Source organism: Hyla sarda, chromosome 4 (genome assembly GCF_029499605.1).
Source record: "Hyla sarda isolate aHylSar1 chromosome 4, aHylSar1.hap1, whole genome shotgun sequence".
NCBI lineage: Eukaryota > Metazoa > Chordata > Amphibia > Anura > Hylidae > Hyla > Hyla sarda.
The window spans coordinates 279,924,253-279,943,497 of NC_079192.1; the positions used below are offsets into that span (position 1 = coordinate 279,924,253).

At 46.3% G+C, this 19,245-nt stretch overlaps 1 protein-coding gene across 4 annotated transcripts in view; it reads left to right on the forward strand.

The window, feature by feature from the left end:
• LOC130369293 (speedy protein 1-B-like) overlaps positions 1 to 15,225 on the forward strand; it is a 92,605-nt gene extending 77,380 nt beyond the window's left edge. The window contains exons 1-6 of one of the 4 annotated variants that reach the window (XM_056574374.1): positions 612 to 721; positions 7,539 to 7,711; positions 14,188 to 14,246; positions 14,388 to 14,470; positions 14,708 to 14,876; positions 14,954 to 15,225. In XM_056574374.1, the coding sequence (XP_056430349.1) occupies positions 675 to 721; positions 7,539 to 7,711; positions 14,188 to 14,246; positions 14,388 to 14,470; positions 14,708 to 14,876; positions 14,954 to 15,175 (753 nt within the window). In that variant the 5' untranslated portion in view covers positions 612 to 674 and the 3' untranslated portion in view covers positions 15,176 to 15,225. Of the gene's footprint in view, positions 1 to 605; positions 722 to 7,041; positions 7,290 to 7,538; positions 7,712 to 14,187; positions 14,247 to 14,387; positions 14,471 to 14,707; positions 14,877 to 14,953 lie in introns of those variants that run through there. The other 3 variants (XM_056574375.1, XM_056574377.1, XM_056574376.1) reach the window with 3 other exon arrangements.
• The last annotated feature ends 4,020 nt before the right edge of the window (positions 15,226 to 19,245 follow it).

The following is a 19,245-nucleotide window of genomic DNA, read 5'->3' on the forward strand; positions in this document are numbered from 1 at the left end:
ATTTACTATGAAATAATGAATCTCATTCATCTCGTGTCCTTTATAACAGATACATTGAATGCTCAGGATAACATATCACAAATCACATTTTTATCATGATTTTTATGTTGAGGTTTTTATGTATTTTTTAACTTTGGCTTCCAATGTTGCTGTTTTTTCAGCAGTCAGTTCATTGGGACGATGCAATCATAGCGCAGGCCCATGTAACATATTGTACTGCACTATCCAATAGCCAGACCCATCGACCAATAGGATCGCTGGGTTTTACAAATAAACAACAACAGAAAATGACAGTTGGTGCCAGTCTGCGATTGCTCTTCTAGAGTTGAGACCGGCTCCTTATTTCTCTGCGAGAAGTGACTTTTTTGGACAGCGACCCCCATCCATTTCTACAGATTTTGAGGAGAGGAGAGAGGCGAGTAGGAGGAGGAGGCGAGTAGGAGGCGGAGGAGAGGAGGAGGCGGAGGAGAGGAGGAGAGGCGGCGGAGGAGAGGAGGAGAGGCGGCAGAGGAGAGGAGAGAGGAGGAGGCGGAGGAGAGGAGGAGGCGGCGGAGGAGAGGCGAGGAGGAGGCGGAGGAGAGGAGGAGAGGCGAGGAGAAGGAGAGGGCGAGGAGGAGAGGCGAGGAGGAGGAGGAGGAGGCGGCGAGGAAGAGAAGAAAAGAAGAGGCGACACCATGAGGAAGAGGAAGAGAGAACTGACAGCCCTGTATGAGGAGGAGTGGTAAGTAGGACACATCACTACACCATTTTATAGGGGTACATTTACAGACAGTCTTCAAAAACTAAGAGTTGTTTTTCTGCCATCCACCTGGGGAAGATTTATCAAAAAAGTTGAGAAAATGCTGACCAGTTGCCATAGCAACCAATCAGCTTCCCCCCTTTTTCAGAGGCCTTTAAACTGCCCCTAATGTTATATGTGATAACTGCCCCCCTAATGTTATATGTGATAACTGCCCCCCTAATGTTATATATGATAACTGCCCCCCTAATGTTATATGTGATAACTGCCCCCCTAATGTTATATGTGATAACTGCCCCCCTAATTTTGTACGTGATAACTGCCCCCCTAATGTTATATGTGATAAATGCCCACCTAATGTTATATGTGATAACTGCCCCCTAATGTTATACGTGATAACTGCCCCCCTAATGTTATATGTGATAACTGCCCCCCTGATGTTATATGAGATAACTGCCCCCCCTAATTTTGTATGTGATAACTGCCCCCCTAATGTTATATGTGATAAATGCCCCCAATGTTATACGTGATAATTGCCCCCTAATGTTATATGTGATAACTGCCCCCCTAATGTTATGTGTGATAACTGCCCCCCTAATGTTATATGTGATAACTGCCCCCCCTAATATTATATGTGATAACTGCCCCCCTAATGTTATATGTGATGACTGCCCCCCTAATGTTATATGCGATAACTGCCCCCCTAATGTTATATGTGATAACTGCCCCTCTAATATTATATGTGACAACTGCCCCCCTAATGTTATATGTGATGACTGCCCCCCTAATGTTATATGTGATGACTGCCCCCTAATGTTATATGTGATAACTGCCCCCCTAATGTTATATGTGATAACTGCCCCCCTAATGTTATATGTGATAACTGCCCCCCTAATTTTGTAAGTGATAACAGCCCCCCTAATGTTATATGTGATAAATGCCCACCTAATGTTATATGTGATAACTGCCCCCTAATGTTATACGTGATAACTGCCCCCCTAATGTTATATGTAATAACTGCCCCCCTGATGTTATATGAGATAACTGCCCCCCTAATTTTGTATGTGATAACTGCCCCCCTAATGTTATATGTGATAAATGCCCCTAATGTTATACGTGATAATTGCCCCCTAATGTTATATGTGATAACTGCCCCCCTAATGTTATGTGTGATAACTGCCCCCCTAATGTTATATGTGATAACTGCCCCCCTAATATTATATGTGATAACTGCCCCCCTAATGTTATATGTGATGACTGCCCCCCTAATGTTATATGTGATAACTGCCCCCCTAATGTTATATGTGATAACTGCCCCCCTAATATTATATGTGATAACTGCCCCCCTAATGTTATATGTGATGACTGCCCCCCTAATGTTATATGTGATAACTGCCCCCCTAATGTTATATGTGATAACTGCCCCTCTAATATTATATGTGACAACTGCCCCTAGTGTTATATGTGATAACTGCCCCCCTAATGTTATGTGTGATAACTGCCCCACTAATGTTATATGTTATAACTGCCCCCCTAATGTTACGTGTGATAACTGCCCCCCTAATGTTATATGTGATAACTGCCCCTAATGTTATATGTGATAACTGCCCCCCTAATGTTATATGTGATAACTGCCCCCCTAATGTTATATGTGATAACTGCCCCCCTAATGTTATATGTGACAACTGCCCCCCTAATGTTATATGTGATAACTGCCCCCCTAATGTTATATGTGATAACTGCCCTCTAATGTTATATGTGATAACTGCCCCCCTAATGTTATATGTGATACCTGCCCCCCTAATGTTATATGTGATAACTGCCCCCCTAATGTTATATGTGATAACTGCCCTCTGTTATATGTGATAACTGCCCCACTAATGTTATATGTGATAACTGTCCCCAATGTTATATGTGATAACTGCCCCCCTAATGTTATATGTGATAACTGCCCCCCTAATGTTATATGTGATAACTGCCCCCCTAATGTTATATGTGATAACTGCCCTCTAATGTTATATGTGATAACTGCCCCCCTAATGTTATATGTGATACCTGCCCCCCTAATGTTATATGTGATAACTGCCCCCTAATGTTATATGTGATAACTGCCCCTAATGTTATATGTGATAACTGCCCCCCTAATGTTATATGTGATAACTGCCCCCCTAATGTTATATGTGATAACTGCCCCCCTAATGTTATATGTGATAACTGCCCCCCTAATGTTATATGTGATAACTGCCCCCCCTAATGTTATATGTGATAACTGCCCCCTAATGTTATATGTGATAACTGCCCCCCTAATGTTATATGTGATAACTGCCCCCCTAATGTTATATGTGATAACTGCCACTAATGTTATATATGATAACTGCCCCCCTAATGTTATATGTGATAACTGCCCCTAATGTTATATGTGATAACTGCCCCTAATGTTATATGTGATAACTGCCCCCAATGTTATTATAGTCGGGCAGCTATATGTATCATACCACCAGAGGAATTTAGATTAAGAAGTTTTCTGGGACTTTTCCATTTATGGTCCATCCTCAGGACTGGCTATTAATGTGTTGTTGGTGGTGGACCAACACCAGGCACCTCACCCCTGCCCTACAGCTGTTTGGCACAGCCATGGGGGGAGATTTATCAAAACCTGTCCAGACAAAAAGCTGCTGAGTTGCCCATAGCAACCAATCAGATTGCTTCTTTCATTTTGCAAAGGCCTTTTCAAAAATGAAAGAATCGATCTGATTGGTTGCTATGGGCAACACAGCAACTTTTCCTCAGGACAGGTTTTGATAAATCTCCCCCCATGATGGTTTTCACATATAAACAATGGAGATTTATCCAAACCTGGGCAGAGGAAAAGTGGTGCAGTTGCCTATAGCAACCTATCAGATTGCTTCTTTTTTAGAAATGAAAGAATCAATCTGATTGGTTGCTATGGGCAACTGCACCACTCTTCCTCTACACAGGTTTGGATAAATCTCCTCCAATGACGGGAGATGGAGAAGAGATTTCGGGTCATTGTGAAATGCTGGTGCCAGGACACTGCAGCACAGCCCCCATTCAATTTAATGGAACTAAGATTTGACAGCAGTGGAAAGACCATAAATGTAAATGTCCCAGAAAACCACTGGAAAATCTCTTTAATAAATATGATAACTGCCTCTTCAATGGTAAATGTGATTTCTGACACCCAGTGTTATATGTGATAATGCCACTATTTTTAGGCCTTTTAGATCGCTTTTTATACATTTTTTTCTGGTACATGAAGTGACCAAAAATCTGCAATTCTGCTATTTTTTTACATTTACGCCATTAACCGTGCAATTTTGTTACCATTGGAAATACTTAAAGGGGTACTCCACCGCTAGGCATTTTGGGGGAGATTTATCAAAACCTGTCCTAAGGAAAAGTTGCCCAGTTACCCATAGCAACCAATCAGATCACTTCTTTCACTTTGCAGAGGCCTTGTTAAAAATGAAAGAAGCAAGCTGATTGGTTGCTATGGGCACCCTATCCCCTATCATTGGGACACCCGTGACCTCCGCGCAGCACCCCGTGTTCTCAACAAATGCCAAGTTCTGGCGGCAGTGGTCGTGATGTCACGCTATTCCCCCTAGTGACGTCACGCCCCCCCCCCCCCCCCATGGATGTCTATGGGAGTCGTCACACCCCTTTCCATAGACATCCATAGGCAGGGCCGTTTGAAAGAATTTGGGGGCCCCAATCAAAATGGACATGGAGGCCCCCCCCCTTGATGTTCACGCACGTCACGCTCTAGGGCCGGCGTCAGGACATAGTAACGCCGGCCCTTGAATTCTGGGAGCGCAACATGAGCGAAGGTCGATACGGCGCACATTAGGTGCAGCAGTGTTCCCCCCACATTAGGTGCAGCAGTGTTCCCCCCACATTAGGTGCAGCAGAGTTCCCCCCACATTAGGTAGGCAGTGTTACCCCCTGTTCAGACCCCCTGTCCAGACCCCCCCCCCCCCCCGGGGCCATTTTTTTGGGTGGGGGTTTGACTGCTGAGACCCCCACAGATCACCTTAGTTAAAGTGGTTCTCCAGCTGTTGGAAAGCTAAAACTCCCATCATGTCTGAAAAGCCTCTGTCAATGGGAGTTGTAGTTTTGTAACAGCTGGAGAGACACAGATTGGACACAGTTTTACCCATCATCACTGCAGAACTTACAAGTGACTACAGCGCTGATGGGATAGTCAGGAGAATACACAATGATATCAGTGACCTGAGTGACGTCTTCTGACTTGAGTGATATCTTCTCTGTTATCTTTTCTTCTTCATCTGGTCCAGAGACAAGGTCTTCCTCCAGCTCCATCTTCTCTGCAGAGTCTGATATCCAGACATCATTGGCTCCTCACTTTGTCAGCAGATCCTCATCCTCTGCATGAAGACAGAAATCATTATAACCTTGCCAGAAAGTGTAACCTAAATAAAATACTGCCCCACACTGTACCCTAAATATAATACTGCTATACACAGTACCCACTAAATATAATACTACCACACACTGTACCCACTAAATATAATACTGCCATACACTGTACCCACTAAATATAATCCTGCTATTCACTGTACCCACTAAATATAATACGGCCCCACACTGTACCCTAAATAAAATACTGCCCCACACTGTACCTGGAATATAATACTACTATACACTGTACCCTGAATAAAATACTGCTATACACTGTACCCTAAATAAAATACTGCCCCACACTTTACCCTGAATATAATACTGCCATACACTGTACCCACTAAATATAATCCTGCTATTCGCTGTACCCACTAAATATAATACTGCCCCACACTGTACCCTAAATAAAATACTGCCCCACACTGTACCCTAAATAAAATACTGCCCCACACTGTACCCTGAATATAATACTGCTATACACTGTACACTGAATAAAATACTGCTATACACTGTACCCACTAAATATAATACTGACCCACACTGTACCATGAATATAATACTGCCACACACTGTACCCACTAAATATAATTCTGCCACACACTGTACCCTGAATATAATGCTGCCACACACTGTACCCTGAATATAATGCTGCTCCACACTGTATCCACTGAATACAATACTGCCACACATGCATACACATCATATATACATATACACCCCCTCTTATTCACTGTGTCCTCATCACCCCCATAACCCCCCGCCAAACCTCTCCTCATCATTACTATAACTCCCCCCTCCCCACCTCTCCTCATCACTATTATAACCAGGGGGGGTTATGGGGGAGTGATGAGGAGTGGTGCAGGGGGGGCACATCTCATCACCCCCATAACACCCCCCCCTGCACCTCTCATCACCCCCATAACACCCCTGCATCTCTCATCACCCCCATAACACCCCCCCTGCACCTCTCATCACCCCCATAACGCCCCTGCACCTCTCATCACCCCCATAACACCCCTGCATCTCTCATAACCCCCATAACACCCCCCCTGCATCTCTCATCACCCCCATAACACCTCCCTGCATCTCTCATCACCCCATAACACCCCCCTGCATCTCTCATGACCCCCATAACACCCCCTGCATCTCTCATGACCCCCATAACACCCCCCTGCATCTCTCATGACCCCCCATAACACCCACCCTCCACCACACACACACACACACACACACACACACACACCTCTCATCACCATTGCAGTCCCCTAACTACCATACAATTCCCTTCCCCCCGTACTAGTTTACTTACCCTGCCGCGGATCGTTGCAGCGGCATGAGTCTGCTGCTGCTCCTGTCACTGCACGGAGGTTGCTGGAGGTTCGCGTGGGGACGTAGGCAGGGACAGGTCAGGTGATTGGCGTAGAGTTGCGTGCCTGTTTGTTTCTTAAGGGGCCCGCGCCCTACAAAGGTAATTTAATTGAAATGTGCGGGCCCCCCGAAGTGCCCCGTCGCTACAGGACGGGCAAGCACCGGCTCTGCTCGGGGCCCCCCAGCCAGCTTGGGGCCCCAAGCAATTGCTTGGTTTGCCGGTCCGGTAGCGACGGGCCTGTCCATAGGGGGGGGGTGGGGGCGTGATGTCACTAGGGGGAATAGCGTGACATCACGACCACTGCCGCCAGAACTTGGCATTTGTTCAGAACACGGGGTGCTGCTGCATGGAGGGGATGTGGCGTTTTTTCTTTTTGATTTTTTACATTTTTTTTTTACAGCGTTCAACGTGCAGCATGAATAATTCAATTATTTTATTATTTGGGTCATTATGGATGTGGCGAAACTCAATATGTTTTTTACATTTTTTATGTTGTTTTCAGAAAAAGTTGATGCTTTTTTTTATTTACATTTTATTTTTAAGAGCCCTACAAAGGGACTGACAGCGATCAGTGTGGAAACTCCTCACATGCAGCTGTCATGATTTTACTGAAGCATATGAAGGTTTAATCTTCTAGAAGAGGTTCCTCCGCTCCTAGTAGCTCCAGCAGGAGCCCGACTATCATACTGATCCCTGCACGGGAGACCCCCATTGCCTTATGATAGCACTGAAAATATGGTGGGCAAGACTAGGGACCCTTAAAGGGGTACTCCACTGATCTGTGCAGACACCTGACATTCTGCCACGCCCCCTCCCATAGACATGAATCAAGGGGGCGTGGCTTGATTTAACGAGAATATAATGTTGTACCATATGGTCTCATAGACTTCCCTGGTGTCATATTATGGCTCCTTATAACCAGGATAGCCCATTATTTGGTCGGGTGCATGAGGCCCAATACTATAGATGTTATCTCTTCTATCACAGTTCAGCATCTGCCACCCAGGAGGAGCCGGAGAAGACGGAGGACCAGCCAAAGGAGGAGGAGACGGACGGCGAGACCAAGAAGAAGAGGGAGCAAACGGACAACAACCGGAGGGAAACCACTGATGATGCCATCCTACAGCCGGAGGAACGGGCCGCTTTTTACAGACTCCTGGGTAACAATACATTTTTCTTTCAATGACAAAAAGTATAATATTTTATCACATGATAAAATAAAGTGTTCTTATCCCCTTAAAGGTGCCCCCCCCAGGAGATAGATAGTTGCCCCCAGTGTAGATAGATTCTGCCAAGGGGTAGATAGCGGTTCCCAGTGTAGACAGGTGCCCTCCAGGAGGTAGATAGTAGTTTCCAGTGTAGATAGGTTTCCGCCAGAGGTAGACAGTAGTAATGATTGGCAGGGGACATATTCGAATTTGCGATATTTCACTATGTTCATTCTTTTTTTTTTTTTTCATGTGAAAATTCGTAATGAAATTCGCATAGTGCGCATGCGCAATTATATCTCCATTGTGCCAATATTCGCATAAATATTTGCATAAATATTCACATAAATTTGCATAAAAACACGAATATTTGACATTACGAATATATCACTATATTCTAAATATTCGCAAAATCGCAAAGTGCTGATATCCGCGGTAAAAATTTGTACACAGTTGCCCCACAGTGTAGACAAGTGCCCTCCAGGAGGTAGGAAGTTGCCTCCAGTGTAGATAGATTCCCCCCCAGAGGTAGATAACTGTTCCCAGTGTAGACAGGTGCCCTCCAGGAGGCAGGTAGTTGCCTCCAGTGTAGATAAATTCCCCCCCAGAGGTAGATAGCTGTTCCCAGTGTAGACAGCTTCCCTCCAGGAGGCAGGTAGTTGTCTCCAGTGTAGATAGATTCCCCCCCAGAGGTAGATAGCTGTTCCCAGTGTAGATAGCTGCCCTCCAGGAGGCAGGTAGTTGTCTCCAGTGTAGATAGATCCCCCCCCCCCCAGGGGAAGATAGCTGTTCCCAGTGTAGACAGGTGCTCTCCAGGAGGCAGGTAGTTGATCCCAGTGTAGATAGGTTTCCCCAAACGTAGGCATTTTTCCCACAGTATAGACAGGTGCCCTCAAGGAGGTAGATAGTTGCCCCAATTGTAGACATGTCCCTGTCACCCAAAATTTTTAATAAATTAAATACATATATAATTAAATAATAATAAAAAAATACATATTTACGTTTAGAGATGTCGCGAACAGTTCCCGGCGAATTTAGCATGTTCGCTTTCGCATCGCTGGGCGAACATATGTGAAGTTCGATCCGCCCCCTATACTTTAACATTGCAGTAAACTTTGACCCTGTGAGTCAGAGTCAGCAGACACATTACAGCCAATCAGCAGCAGTCCCTCCCTTCCAGACCCTCCTACCTCTTGCACGGACGCCATTTTAGCCTCATTCAGCAGGCTGCAGGCTTAGAAAGTGGAGGGTCAGAGAAGCTGCTCCTGCTGTATAGGGAAAGCGATAGCTAGGTTGCTGCTAGGTGGTGTATTCAGGGTCCAGTTTACTACTAAAGCACTAGTGTAACATCTGCTTTAAGGACAGCACCAAAAAAAGCCCTTTTCAGGGCTGAAAGATATCAATCCTGGTTGGGAGGGAACCGCTGGTTAAAAGGGGTACTCCAGAATGAAACTTAAGTTCCTTCAAGCAACTAACTACTACAGTATTCAAAGGGCTGAAAGATATCAGTCCGTGTGTCTTGCAACAGCTGGAGGCACCCTGGTTGGGGACCACTGCATAAAAGGGGAACTCCGGTGGCAAGCTTTTTTTCTTTAAAGCAACTAACTACTACAGTATTCAAATGGCTGAAATATATCAGTCCGTGTGTTTTGCAACAGCTGGAGGCACCCTGATTGAGGATCACTGCTTAAAATGGGAACTCTGCTGGCAAGCTTTTTTGCTCATTGTCACACTAGTGCAAATCACATTTGGTCTGACAGTTGTGCAAATAAAAAAAAAATCCTTTTTTGGCTGTTAAATAAAATCAGTCGTCACTGTCAGTTCACGTCACAGTTGCCATTTTTTTTTGCCTGCAGGCCAAATTGTGTCACCCTAGTGCAAATCACATTAGGTGTGACAGTTGTGCAAATAAAAAAAATATCCTTTTTTGGCTGTTAAATAAAATCAGTCGTCACTGTCAGTTCACGTCACAGTTGCCAGTTTTTTTTGCCTGCAGGGCAAATTGTGTCACCCTAGTGCAAATCACATTAGGTGTGACAGTTGTGCAAATTAACCAAAAAAATTACAGGTAGAGGAAGGCCACCCCGCAGGGGCCATCGTGATGCTGGGATTCCCTTTGGCCCTAGAATTGCCAGTGTTCAGAGGCCACGTACCCTGAACCCCCAAAGTTCTGAGGACTTAGTTGACTGGCTATCACAAGACACCCAATCTACTACAGCTTCCGCTCGGAACCTTAACGCACCATCCTTCTCCTCCTCTAGCTTAGCTTTGGGCACCTCTCATGCTACCACTTGCCTGCCTGCCACCACCACCAGCACTAGCACCACAGCAGCTTTACTTGATCCGTCAGAGGAGTTATTTACACATGAGTTTGAAGACATGAGTGATGCGCAACCATTATTGCCAGAGGATGTAGTTAACAGGGATATGTCTCAGTCAGGCAGCATTACACACATGGACGTACGGTGTGATGATGATGTTGTACCGCTGCTGCTTCCTTTCTTGAGGTGTCAGATAGCGGTGAAGGTGTTGATGATGACGATGTGTCCGTGGATGCCACGTGGGTGCCCGCTAAGAGAAGAAGAGGGGGAAAGTTCAGATGGGGAGACAGAGAGGAGGAGGAGACGAGTTGGAAGCGGTGGGAGGTCGTCGCAATGAGCTAGTGGCACAGTCAGACAGCATGCATCGGCTTCCGGGGTCAGCCAGACGGGACGCCAATCAACGCATGCTGTTGCCAACACCAGAATGGCGTAATTGCAGAGCTCAGCAGTGTGGCATTTTTTTGGTGTGTCTGCCTCTGACAACAGCGAGGCCATTTGCAACCTGTGCCAGAAGAAACTGAGTCGTGGGAAGTCCAACACCCACCTAGGCCCAACTGCTTTGCGAAGGCACATGATGTCACATCACAAACACCTATGGGATCAACATGTCAGTACAAGCAGCACACAAAGTCAAAGCCGCCATCCTCCTCCTTGTCCAGCATCTTCAGCCAGGTCAACCACTACTGCCCTCCTTGCCCCCGCTCAACCATCTGCCTCTCCGTCTCTCGCCTTGAGCAGTTCCTGCTCATCTGCCCACAGTAAGGTGTCTGTCAGGGAGATGTTTGAGCGCAAGAAGACAATATCTCAAAGTCACCCCCTAGCCCGGCGTCTGACAGGTGGCTTGTTGGAACTGCTAGCTCACCAGCTTTTACTATACAAGCTGGTGGAGTCTGAGGCCTTTAAAAAATTTGTAGCCATTGGGACACCGCAGTGGAAGGTACCCGGCCGAAATTTTTTTGCACAAAAGGCAATCCCCAACCTTTACTCCATTGTGCAAAAGGAAATTATGACATGTCTGGCACACAGTGTAGGGGCAAAGGCCTATCTGACCACTGATACCTGGTCTGCAAAGCATGGTCAGGGCAGGTATATCACCTACACTGCGCATTAGGTAAACCTGGTGACGGCTGCCAAGCACCTCCTCTACTTCATCCTCTTCCATAACATCCTCGGCCGAGTTCCTCTTCCACTGGGGTTGATTTGCCTCAAAGCGGAGAGTCACACCGCTCCAGCGCTCCTGTCGGCCCTGAACGCACAGGTGGACCAGTGGCTGACTCCGCACCAACTGGAGATTGGCAAGGTGGTTTGTGACAACGGAACAAATTTGTTGGCGGCATTGAGGTTGGGCAAGTTGACACATGTGCTGTGCATGGCACATGTGTGTAATCTGATTGTACAACGCTTTGTGCTCAAGTACCCAGGCTTACAGGATGACCTGAAGCAGTCCAGGAAGGTGTGTGGCCATTTCAGGCGTTCCTACACGGCCATGGCGCACTTGTCAGATATCCAGCGGCGAAACAACATGCCAGTGAGGCGCTTGATTTGGGACAGCCCAACACGTTGGAATTCAACACTCCTAATGTTCGACCGCCTGCTCCAACAAGAGAAAGCCGTCAACGAATATTTGTATGACCGGGGTGCTAGGACATAATTTGCGGAGCTGGGAATTTTTTTGCCACGTTACTGGAGGCTCATGCGCAATGCCTGTAGGCTCATGTAGTGCCCTGCGAATAGTGCTGTATTAGGCAGTAGATGAGCGTGAAGAGGAAGAGTTGTGGACACCATCACCACCAGAAACAGCCTTATCAGCATCGCTTGCTGGACCTGTGGCAACGCTGGAAGAGGATTGTGAGGAAGAGGAGTCAGAGGAGGAATGTGGCTTTGAAGAGGAGGAGGAAGACCAACCACAGCAGGCATCCCAGGGTGCTCCTTGTCACCTATCTGGTTCCCGTGGTGTTGTACGTGGCTGGGGGGAAGAAGATTATACCTTCCCTGACATCACTAAGGACGAGGAACGGGACATGAGTAGCTCGGCATCCGTCCGTGCAAATGGGGTCTTTCATGCTGTCGTGCCTGTTGAGGGACCCTCGTATAAAAAGGATGAAGGAGACCTGTACTGGGTGTCCTCCACGCTACTAGACCCTCGGTATAAACATAAAGTGCCTGACATATTACTGCAAGGCAGAAAGGATTCAGCAGGTCCAAAATAAATTAAGAAGTATGCTGTACACAGCGTATAAGGGTCATGTCACAGCACAACAGGGATCTAACAGGGGAAGAGGTGAAAGTAATCCCCCTCCTCCTCCCACGAACACGCTGGCAAGGACAGGATGCTCTACAGACATGCTGATGATGGAGGACATGCGGAGCTTTTTAAGTTCTACGCATCGCCACAGCCCTTCGGGGTCCACCATCAGAGAATGACTTGACCGACAGGTAGCAGACTACCTGGCCTTAACCGCAGATATCGACACTCTGAGGAGCGATGAACCCCTTGACTACTGGGTGTGCCGGCTTGACCTGTGGCCTGAGCTATCCCAATTTGCGCTCAAACTTCTGGCCTGTCCCGCTTCAAGTGTCCTGTCAGAAAGGACCTTCAGTGCAGCAGGAGGTATTGTCACTGAGAAGAGGAGTCGCCTTGGTGAAAAAGTCTGGATTACCTCACCTTTCTTAAGATGAATGAGGGATGGATCCCGAAGGGACTGACACTGGGCCTGACACTTGACTGAACAAGGCCTGATCAGATGAGCTGCCTTGGGCTAAAAATGGTCCACACGCTGCTGTATTTGAACTCTGAATGCCGGATGACTTGCGTGACTTATCCGCCACCAACTAGGGTTGAAGCCGCAATGTTTTAGGGCACAGCGGCTGCGACAATACCAAACTTTCCAGCCAGGTGTACATGCCTAATTTTTCTGGCCTCTGCTGCTGCACTTGTTATGGTGCTGCAATTTTTATGGCCGCTGCTACAGAAGCTGCAACAATACCACATTTTTCAGGCATGTGTACATGCCTAATTTTTCTGATACTCTCTGCTGACATCTCTGTCCATTTTAGCAACCGTGGATATTAGATGTATGCTAAGGGTAGCATGGTGGCTCAGAGGTTAGCACTGCTGCCTTGCAGTGCTGGGGCCTTGGGTTCAAATCCCACTATGTGCTGCCTAAAGGGGAGCTCTAACTATGTGCTGACTAACATGGGGGAATCTAACTATGTGATGCCTGAAGGGGGGAATCTAACTATGTGCTGCCTAATATGGGGGAATCTAACTATGTGATGACTAAAGGGGGGCTCTATGTGCTGCCTAAAAGCACGTTATTCCAAACCATTTAGGAATAATAGGTGATTTATGCCCTTTATGGATTAAAACCAGACTCTGCATCAACTATGTAATTTTCCATGGGAGTTTAGCCATGGATCCCACTCCGGCACGCCACAGTCCAGGTGTTAGTCTCCTTGAAATAACTTTTAAATCACTATTGTGGCCAGAAAGAGTCCCTGTGGGTTTTAAAATTCGCCTGCCCATTGAAGTCAATGGCGGTTCGCCGGTACTAGAACATTTGCGGAAGTTCGCGAACCGAAAATTTTATGTTCGTGACATCACTATTTACGTTCTCTTTACTGCCATACCAACATGGACGTCCCTTGGTGCACACAGAGTGATGTTACCCTGTGTGTGTCTGAGCCGGAGACAGTGGGAAGAGGTCCTGCACCTCTCCCAACCTGCAACCAGGGAAAGTGCCCTAGACCCATAATTCTCGAGATCTCCAGCAGTTCTGCCACCCTGCCAGGCTAGGAAGATGGTGGTTCCCTAGGCAGGTGCCTACTCAGCCAACCCCCAATCTTGGCCCTATGAAACAGACATATACATCGTAAATAAAGATCAGTATTATCATAGCCCTTCAGGAAAGATAATGTTCCCTCTACAGAACCTTCTCTCTCCTGCTCTGGTGCTTCTGTACAATGTATAGTATGGCATATAGTGTATAATGTGTCAGTGACTTTATACACACATGTATATGTATATTATATGTAGAATTGTTATAGATAGTATAGAAGATATTGATTGAATAGATAAAAATAATGATATTTCTGTTATTTTTGTAGACGAAGGACACATCCAGCTATTTCTAGGCAGGGACAGCTGCTATAAGATCGCGGACAAGGTAGTATATAAAGGGAAAGAATAGATGTTGTACGGATAGAAGTAAATACAGGGATATACTGGAGACATACAGGTACTGTATAATAGAATGTATTTAGATAAGAAATGTATTACCAGCCTCTAACTCTTCTCATCCCTCTAGTATCTCCTGGCCATGGTCCTCATCTACTTCCGAAGAGCCAACCTGCGTACGGAGGAATATAACACCTACTTCTTTCCAGCGCTGTGAGTTTATCTTAATGTTATTGCATATAAACACATCTATATAAATACATAAATATATATATATATATATATATATATATATATATATACAAACATTAATATAAATACATATATATATCTATATATATATATATATACTGGGCACTCTATATTGTAATATTACTACCAATGGTTCTTCTCCTCTTCCTCTTGTGAAATGTTGTATAATTTTTATTTATTTATTTTTTCTCCTTTTAGGTTTCTTGCCAACCAGTTTGAAGAGGATGAGATGTTTCGACGCGAGATCTACCCCTGGGCCCTCGGACCGATGTGGACGGCGATGAAGACCTGGATGCTACACCTGCGGAACCTGCTGCTCCTCCGGATGAGATTCCACGCTTGGGTAACCAGAGACACCTGTGATCGGGTCAGTGACATAAAAACTATACACTAGGAATGAAAGTCTGTGTTTATTATAACAATTTATATTGTGATTAATTCTAGATCATGGCACAAGACCCCGAGTACTGGGCATGGAAGAGAGAGCGGAAGGAACATCACGGCTGGGCCATACGCTGGTACCGGAGGGATCCTGGAGAATACATCCCGAGAGGCCCATGGTGGATCCCTCCCGCCTGCTCCATCTGTATCACCGATCTGCAGCCTTGTGCCGGGGAAGAGAACACCAAGCGAAGGAGGACGAAGAAAGAAGAACAGAACGGATGAAGACCAAGCCGCCCCAGATGTATTCTTAAGGTCACGTTCCCACTTGGCATATATGTAGCGTATTTGATGCTGCGCAAAGTCTGCTGAAGCAGCGGGAAATATGCTGCGTATCCCTCGCTCACCATACACACAAGGCTTTCTGGCGGCAGCCCTATGTGCGCAGTGAGTTTTGGAGGCGGGGCTCCACCTCCAAAACTCACTTCAAACATAGGGCTGCCGCAAGAAAGCCTTGTGTGTATGGTGAGTGAGGGATAAGCAGCGTATCTCCCGCTGCTGCTACAGATTTTGCACAGCGTGAAATATTCTGCGTACACGCCAAGAGGGAACGTGCCCTTATAGTATATTTATTGTTACACATAATGCACACACTAAATCACTGTACACAAATCACAAACACAAAATACATACACATTCATTCCCTACACACTTTCACTACATACACATTCATCTCCTACACACAATCACTACAAACACATTCATTCCCTACACACTATCACTACATACACATTCATCCCCTACACACTATCACTACATGCACATTAATTCTCTACACACTATCACTACATACACATTCATCCCCTACACACTGTCACTACTCACACATTCATCCCCTACACACTATCACTACATACACATTCATTCTCTACACACTATCACTACATACACATTCATTCCCTTCACACTATCACTACATACACATTCATCCCCTACACACTATCGCTACATACACATTCATCCCCTACACACTATCACTACATACACATTCATCCCCCACACACTGTCACTTTCTACACATTCATTCCCTACACACTATCACTACAAACACATTCATCCTCTACACACAATCACTACATACACATTCATCCCCTACACACTATCACTACATACACATTCATTCCCTACACACTATCACTACATACACATTCATCCCCTACACACTATCACTACATACACATTCATTCCCTACACACTATCACTATTTACACATTCATTCCCTACACACTATCACTACATACACATTCATTCCCTACACACTATCACTACATACACATTCATTCCCTACACACTATCACTACATACACATTCATCCCCTACACACTATCAATACATACACAATCATCCTCTACACACAATCAATACATACACATTCATTCCCTACACACTATCACTACATACACATTCTGCCCCTACACACTATCACTACATACACATTCATCCCCTACACACTATCACTACATACACATTCATTCCCTACACACTATCACTACATACACATTCATTCCCTACACACTATCGCTACATACACATTCATTTCCTACACACTATCACTACATACACATTCATTCCCTACACACTATCACTACATACACATTCATTCTCTACACACTATCACTACATACACATTCATCCCCTACACACTATCACTTCATACACATTCATCCCCTACACACTATCACTACATACACATTCATTCCCTACACACTATCACTACATACACATTCATTCCCTACACACTATCACTACATACGCATTCATCCCCTATACACTATCAATACATACACAATCATCCTCTACACACAATCACTACATACACATTCATTCCCTACACACTATCACTACATACACATTCATTCCCTACACACTATCACTACATACACATTCATCTTCCTACACACTATCACTACATACACATTCATCCCCTACACACTATCACTACATACACATTCATCTTCCTACACACTATCACTACATACACATTCATCCCCTACACACTATCACTACATACACATTTGCAGTCATGTTATAGCGTAATAGGGGCATAGATGCCCACGACAAGGAAATAATTCTACAGCCGTACAAATCACTAGTCAGACTACACATAGAATACTGTGTACAGTACTGGTCACCAGTGTACAAGAAAGATATAGTGGAGCTGGAGAGGGTTCAAAGACGAGCAACCAGGGTAATACGGGGAATGGGAGGACTACAGTACCCAGAAACATGATCAAAATTGGGGTTATTTAGTTTAGAAAAAAGAAGGCTTAGGGGAGACCTAATAACTTTGTATAAATATATCAGGGGACCATTCAGAGATCTATCCCATGATCTATTTATACCCAGGACTGTATCTATAACAAGGGGACATCCTCTACGTTTAGAAGAAAGAAGGTTTCTACACAACCACAGACGGGGGTTCTTTACTGTAAGAGCAGTGAGACTGTGGAATTCTCTCCCGGAGGAGGTAGTCATGGTGAACTCTGTAAAAGAGTTCAAAAGGGGTCTGGATGCATTCTTGGAGAATAATAACATCGCCGGTTATGTATACTAGATTTATAGGGACAGAACGTTGATCCAGAGATTTATTCTGACTGCCATATTTGGAGTCGGGAAGGAATTTTTACCTCTAGTATGAGGGTTTTTTGCCTTCCCCTGGATCAACTCAGTAGGGACTTACACATTAAAAACACATTAAAAATACATATAAAATATAATAATAAACTTCACATTTAATTACATTTATTTACCTTGTCTGAGTCACTTCTTCTATTAGAATTTGTTACAAAGTGTGGATGATGAGCGGTGTGTGACCCGAATGCCCTGATGTAACCTTCAGAGTTTTTTTTCCTTCTCCCTAGTAAATAGTAAAGTAGAAAAAATGTGGGGGCGTTGCCTGGCGGTTGGTATGAGCGGTCGCACGCTGTAGGTGCTCCCGCTTAGAGCCTGCTATTTCTTGATCCTGACTGGAATCCTGGAGTCCCTTACCCCTCTGACCCGTCTCAGGACCCGAGCTATGGCCCAGAAACAAGATCCTGATAAGATGAGGGACCGGTCTGCGGTGGAGAAGCTCCGGGACTATGCCCGCGCTGCGAAGCAAGATGGCGCCGGACAGGCCGGAGCGACAGCCTCACGAGCTGAACTGTGGGGAGGGGAGCTGGACAGAGACGCTGCGGCACCTGAACTTACCCTCCGAGAGGTGAGTGACACACTCCTGATGGCTATCTAGACATGCCGGACCTCACTCACCGGTAAAATGGAGGAGATCCGTGTGGATGTCGGCCTCTTGAGGCAGGACTTTCAGAACCTGCGGGACCTGGTGGTGGAGACGGAGACTCGCATCTCCATGCTGGAGGACTCTGTGCAGCCACTTCCTGCCTCCCTTAGAACCGTGCAGGAGCAGCTTGAGACGGCGCGACAGAAGAATGACGACCTGGAGAACAGGCTGCGTTGGAATAACATCCGGGTGATCAGCCTGCCGGAACGCGTGGAGGGGCAGAACCCGAGGGCATACGTTGAGAGGTGGATTAGGGAGCTTTTTCCAGATGCCCCCTTCTCAGCTGCCTATGCTGTGGAGCGTGCAAACCTGGTACCCTCCAAATCTCCCATTCCTGGTGCCCCTCCGCGGCCGCTGCTAGCAAGGTTCCTTAACTGCAACGATAGGGACCTGATTCTCCGGTCTGCATGACAGCTGCCTGACATCACAGTGCACAACGCCAGAGTCTCCATCTTCCCGGATTTTTCCTCAGATCTGCAGCTCAAAAGGGCCTCCTTCACCTCGGTCAAGGCTAGGCTGAGGGAGCGGGGGGTGCCGTACTCCATGGCATACCCTGCCCGCCTCCGTGTTGTGGACGGGGACCGGGCCATCTTCTTTTCCACCCCGCAAGATGCTGACGACTGGTTGCGTCGGCAGCGCTGATCCTGCAATCTGCTTCACCGTTCCTGCTCCAGGTTCCTGAGACCGAACATGATGGCCCCTGCTATGCATCTCCCTGTCCATCCCCTCCTCCAGTTCTTCTTCACCCCCCCTTTCTGCTGGACATTAGGTACTGTGCCACTTTTCCATGACCCCTCTCCCCGTGTCTCCCGTGCCCGGCATCGTGACCCTTGGCCCCCTGCCTCCCCTCCTCCCCCGGACCTCCCTGCCCTCCATATTCCCCGATTATTCTGGTGTGGACCCCGATGACCCCTGGAGGTTCTCAGGCTGTGTCCCTCTTCTTTATCTGATCTGGGGCCTGTTGGTTTTCTTTTCTTCTGCTTCTTTTCTCTCCTTCTCGTCCCCCTCCCTCCTTCAC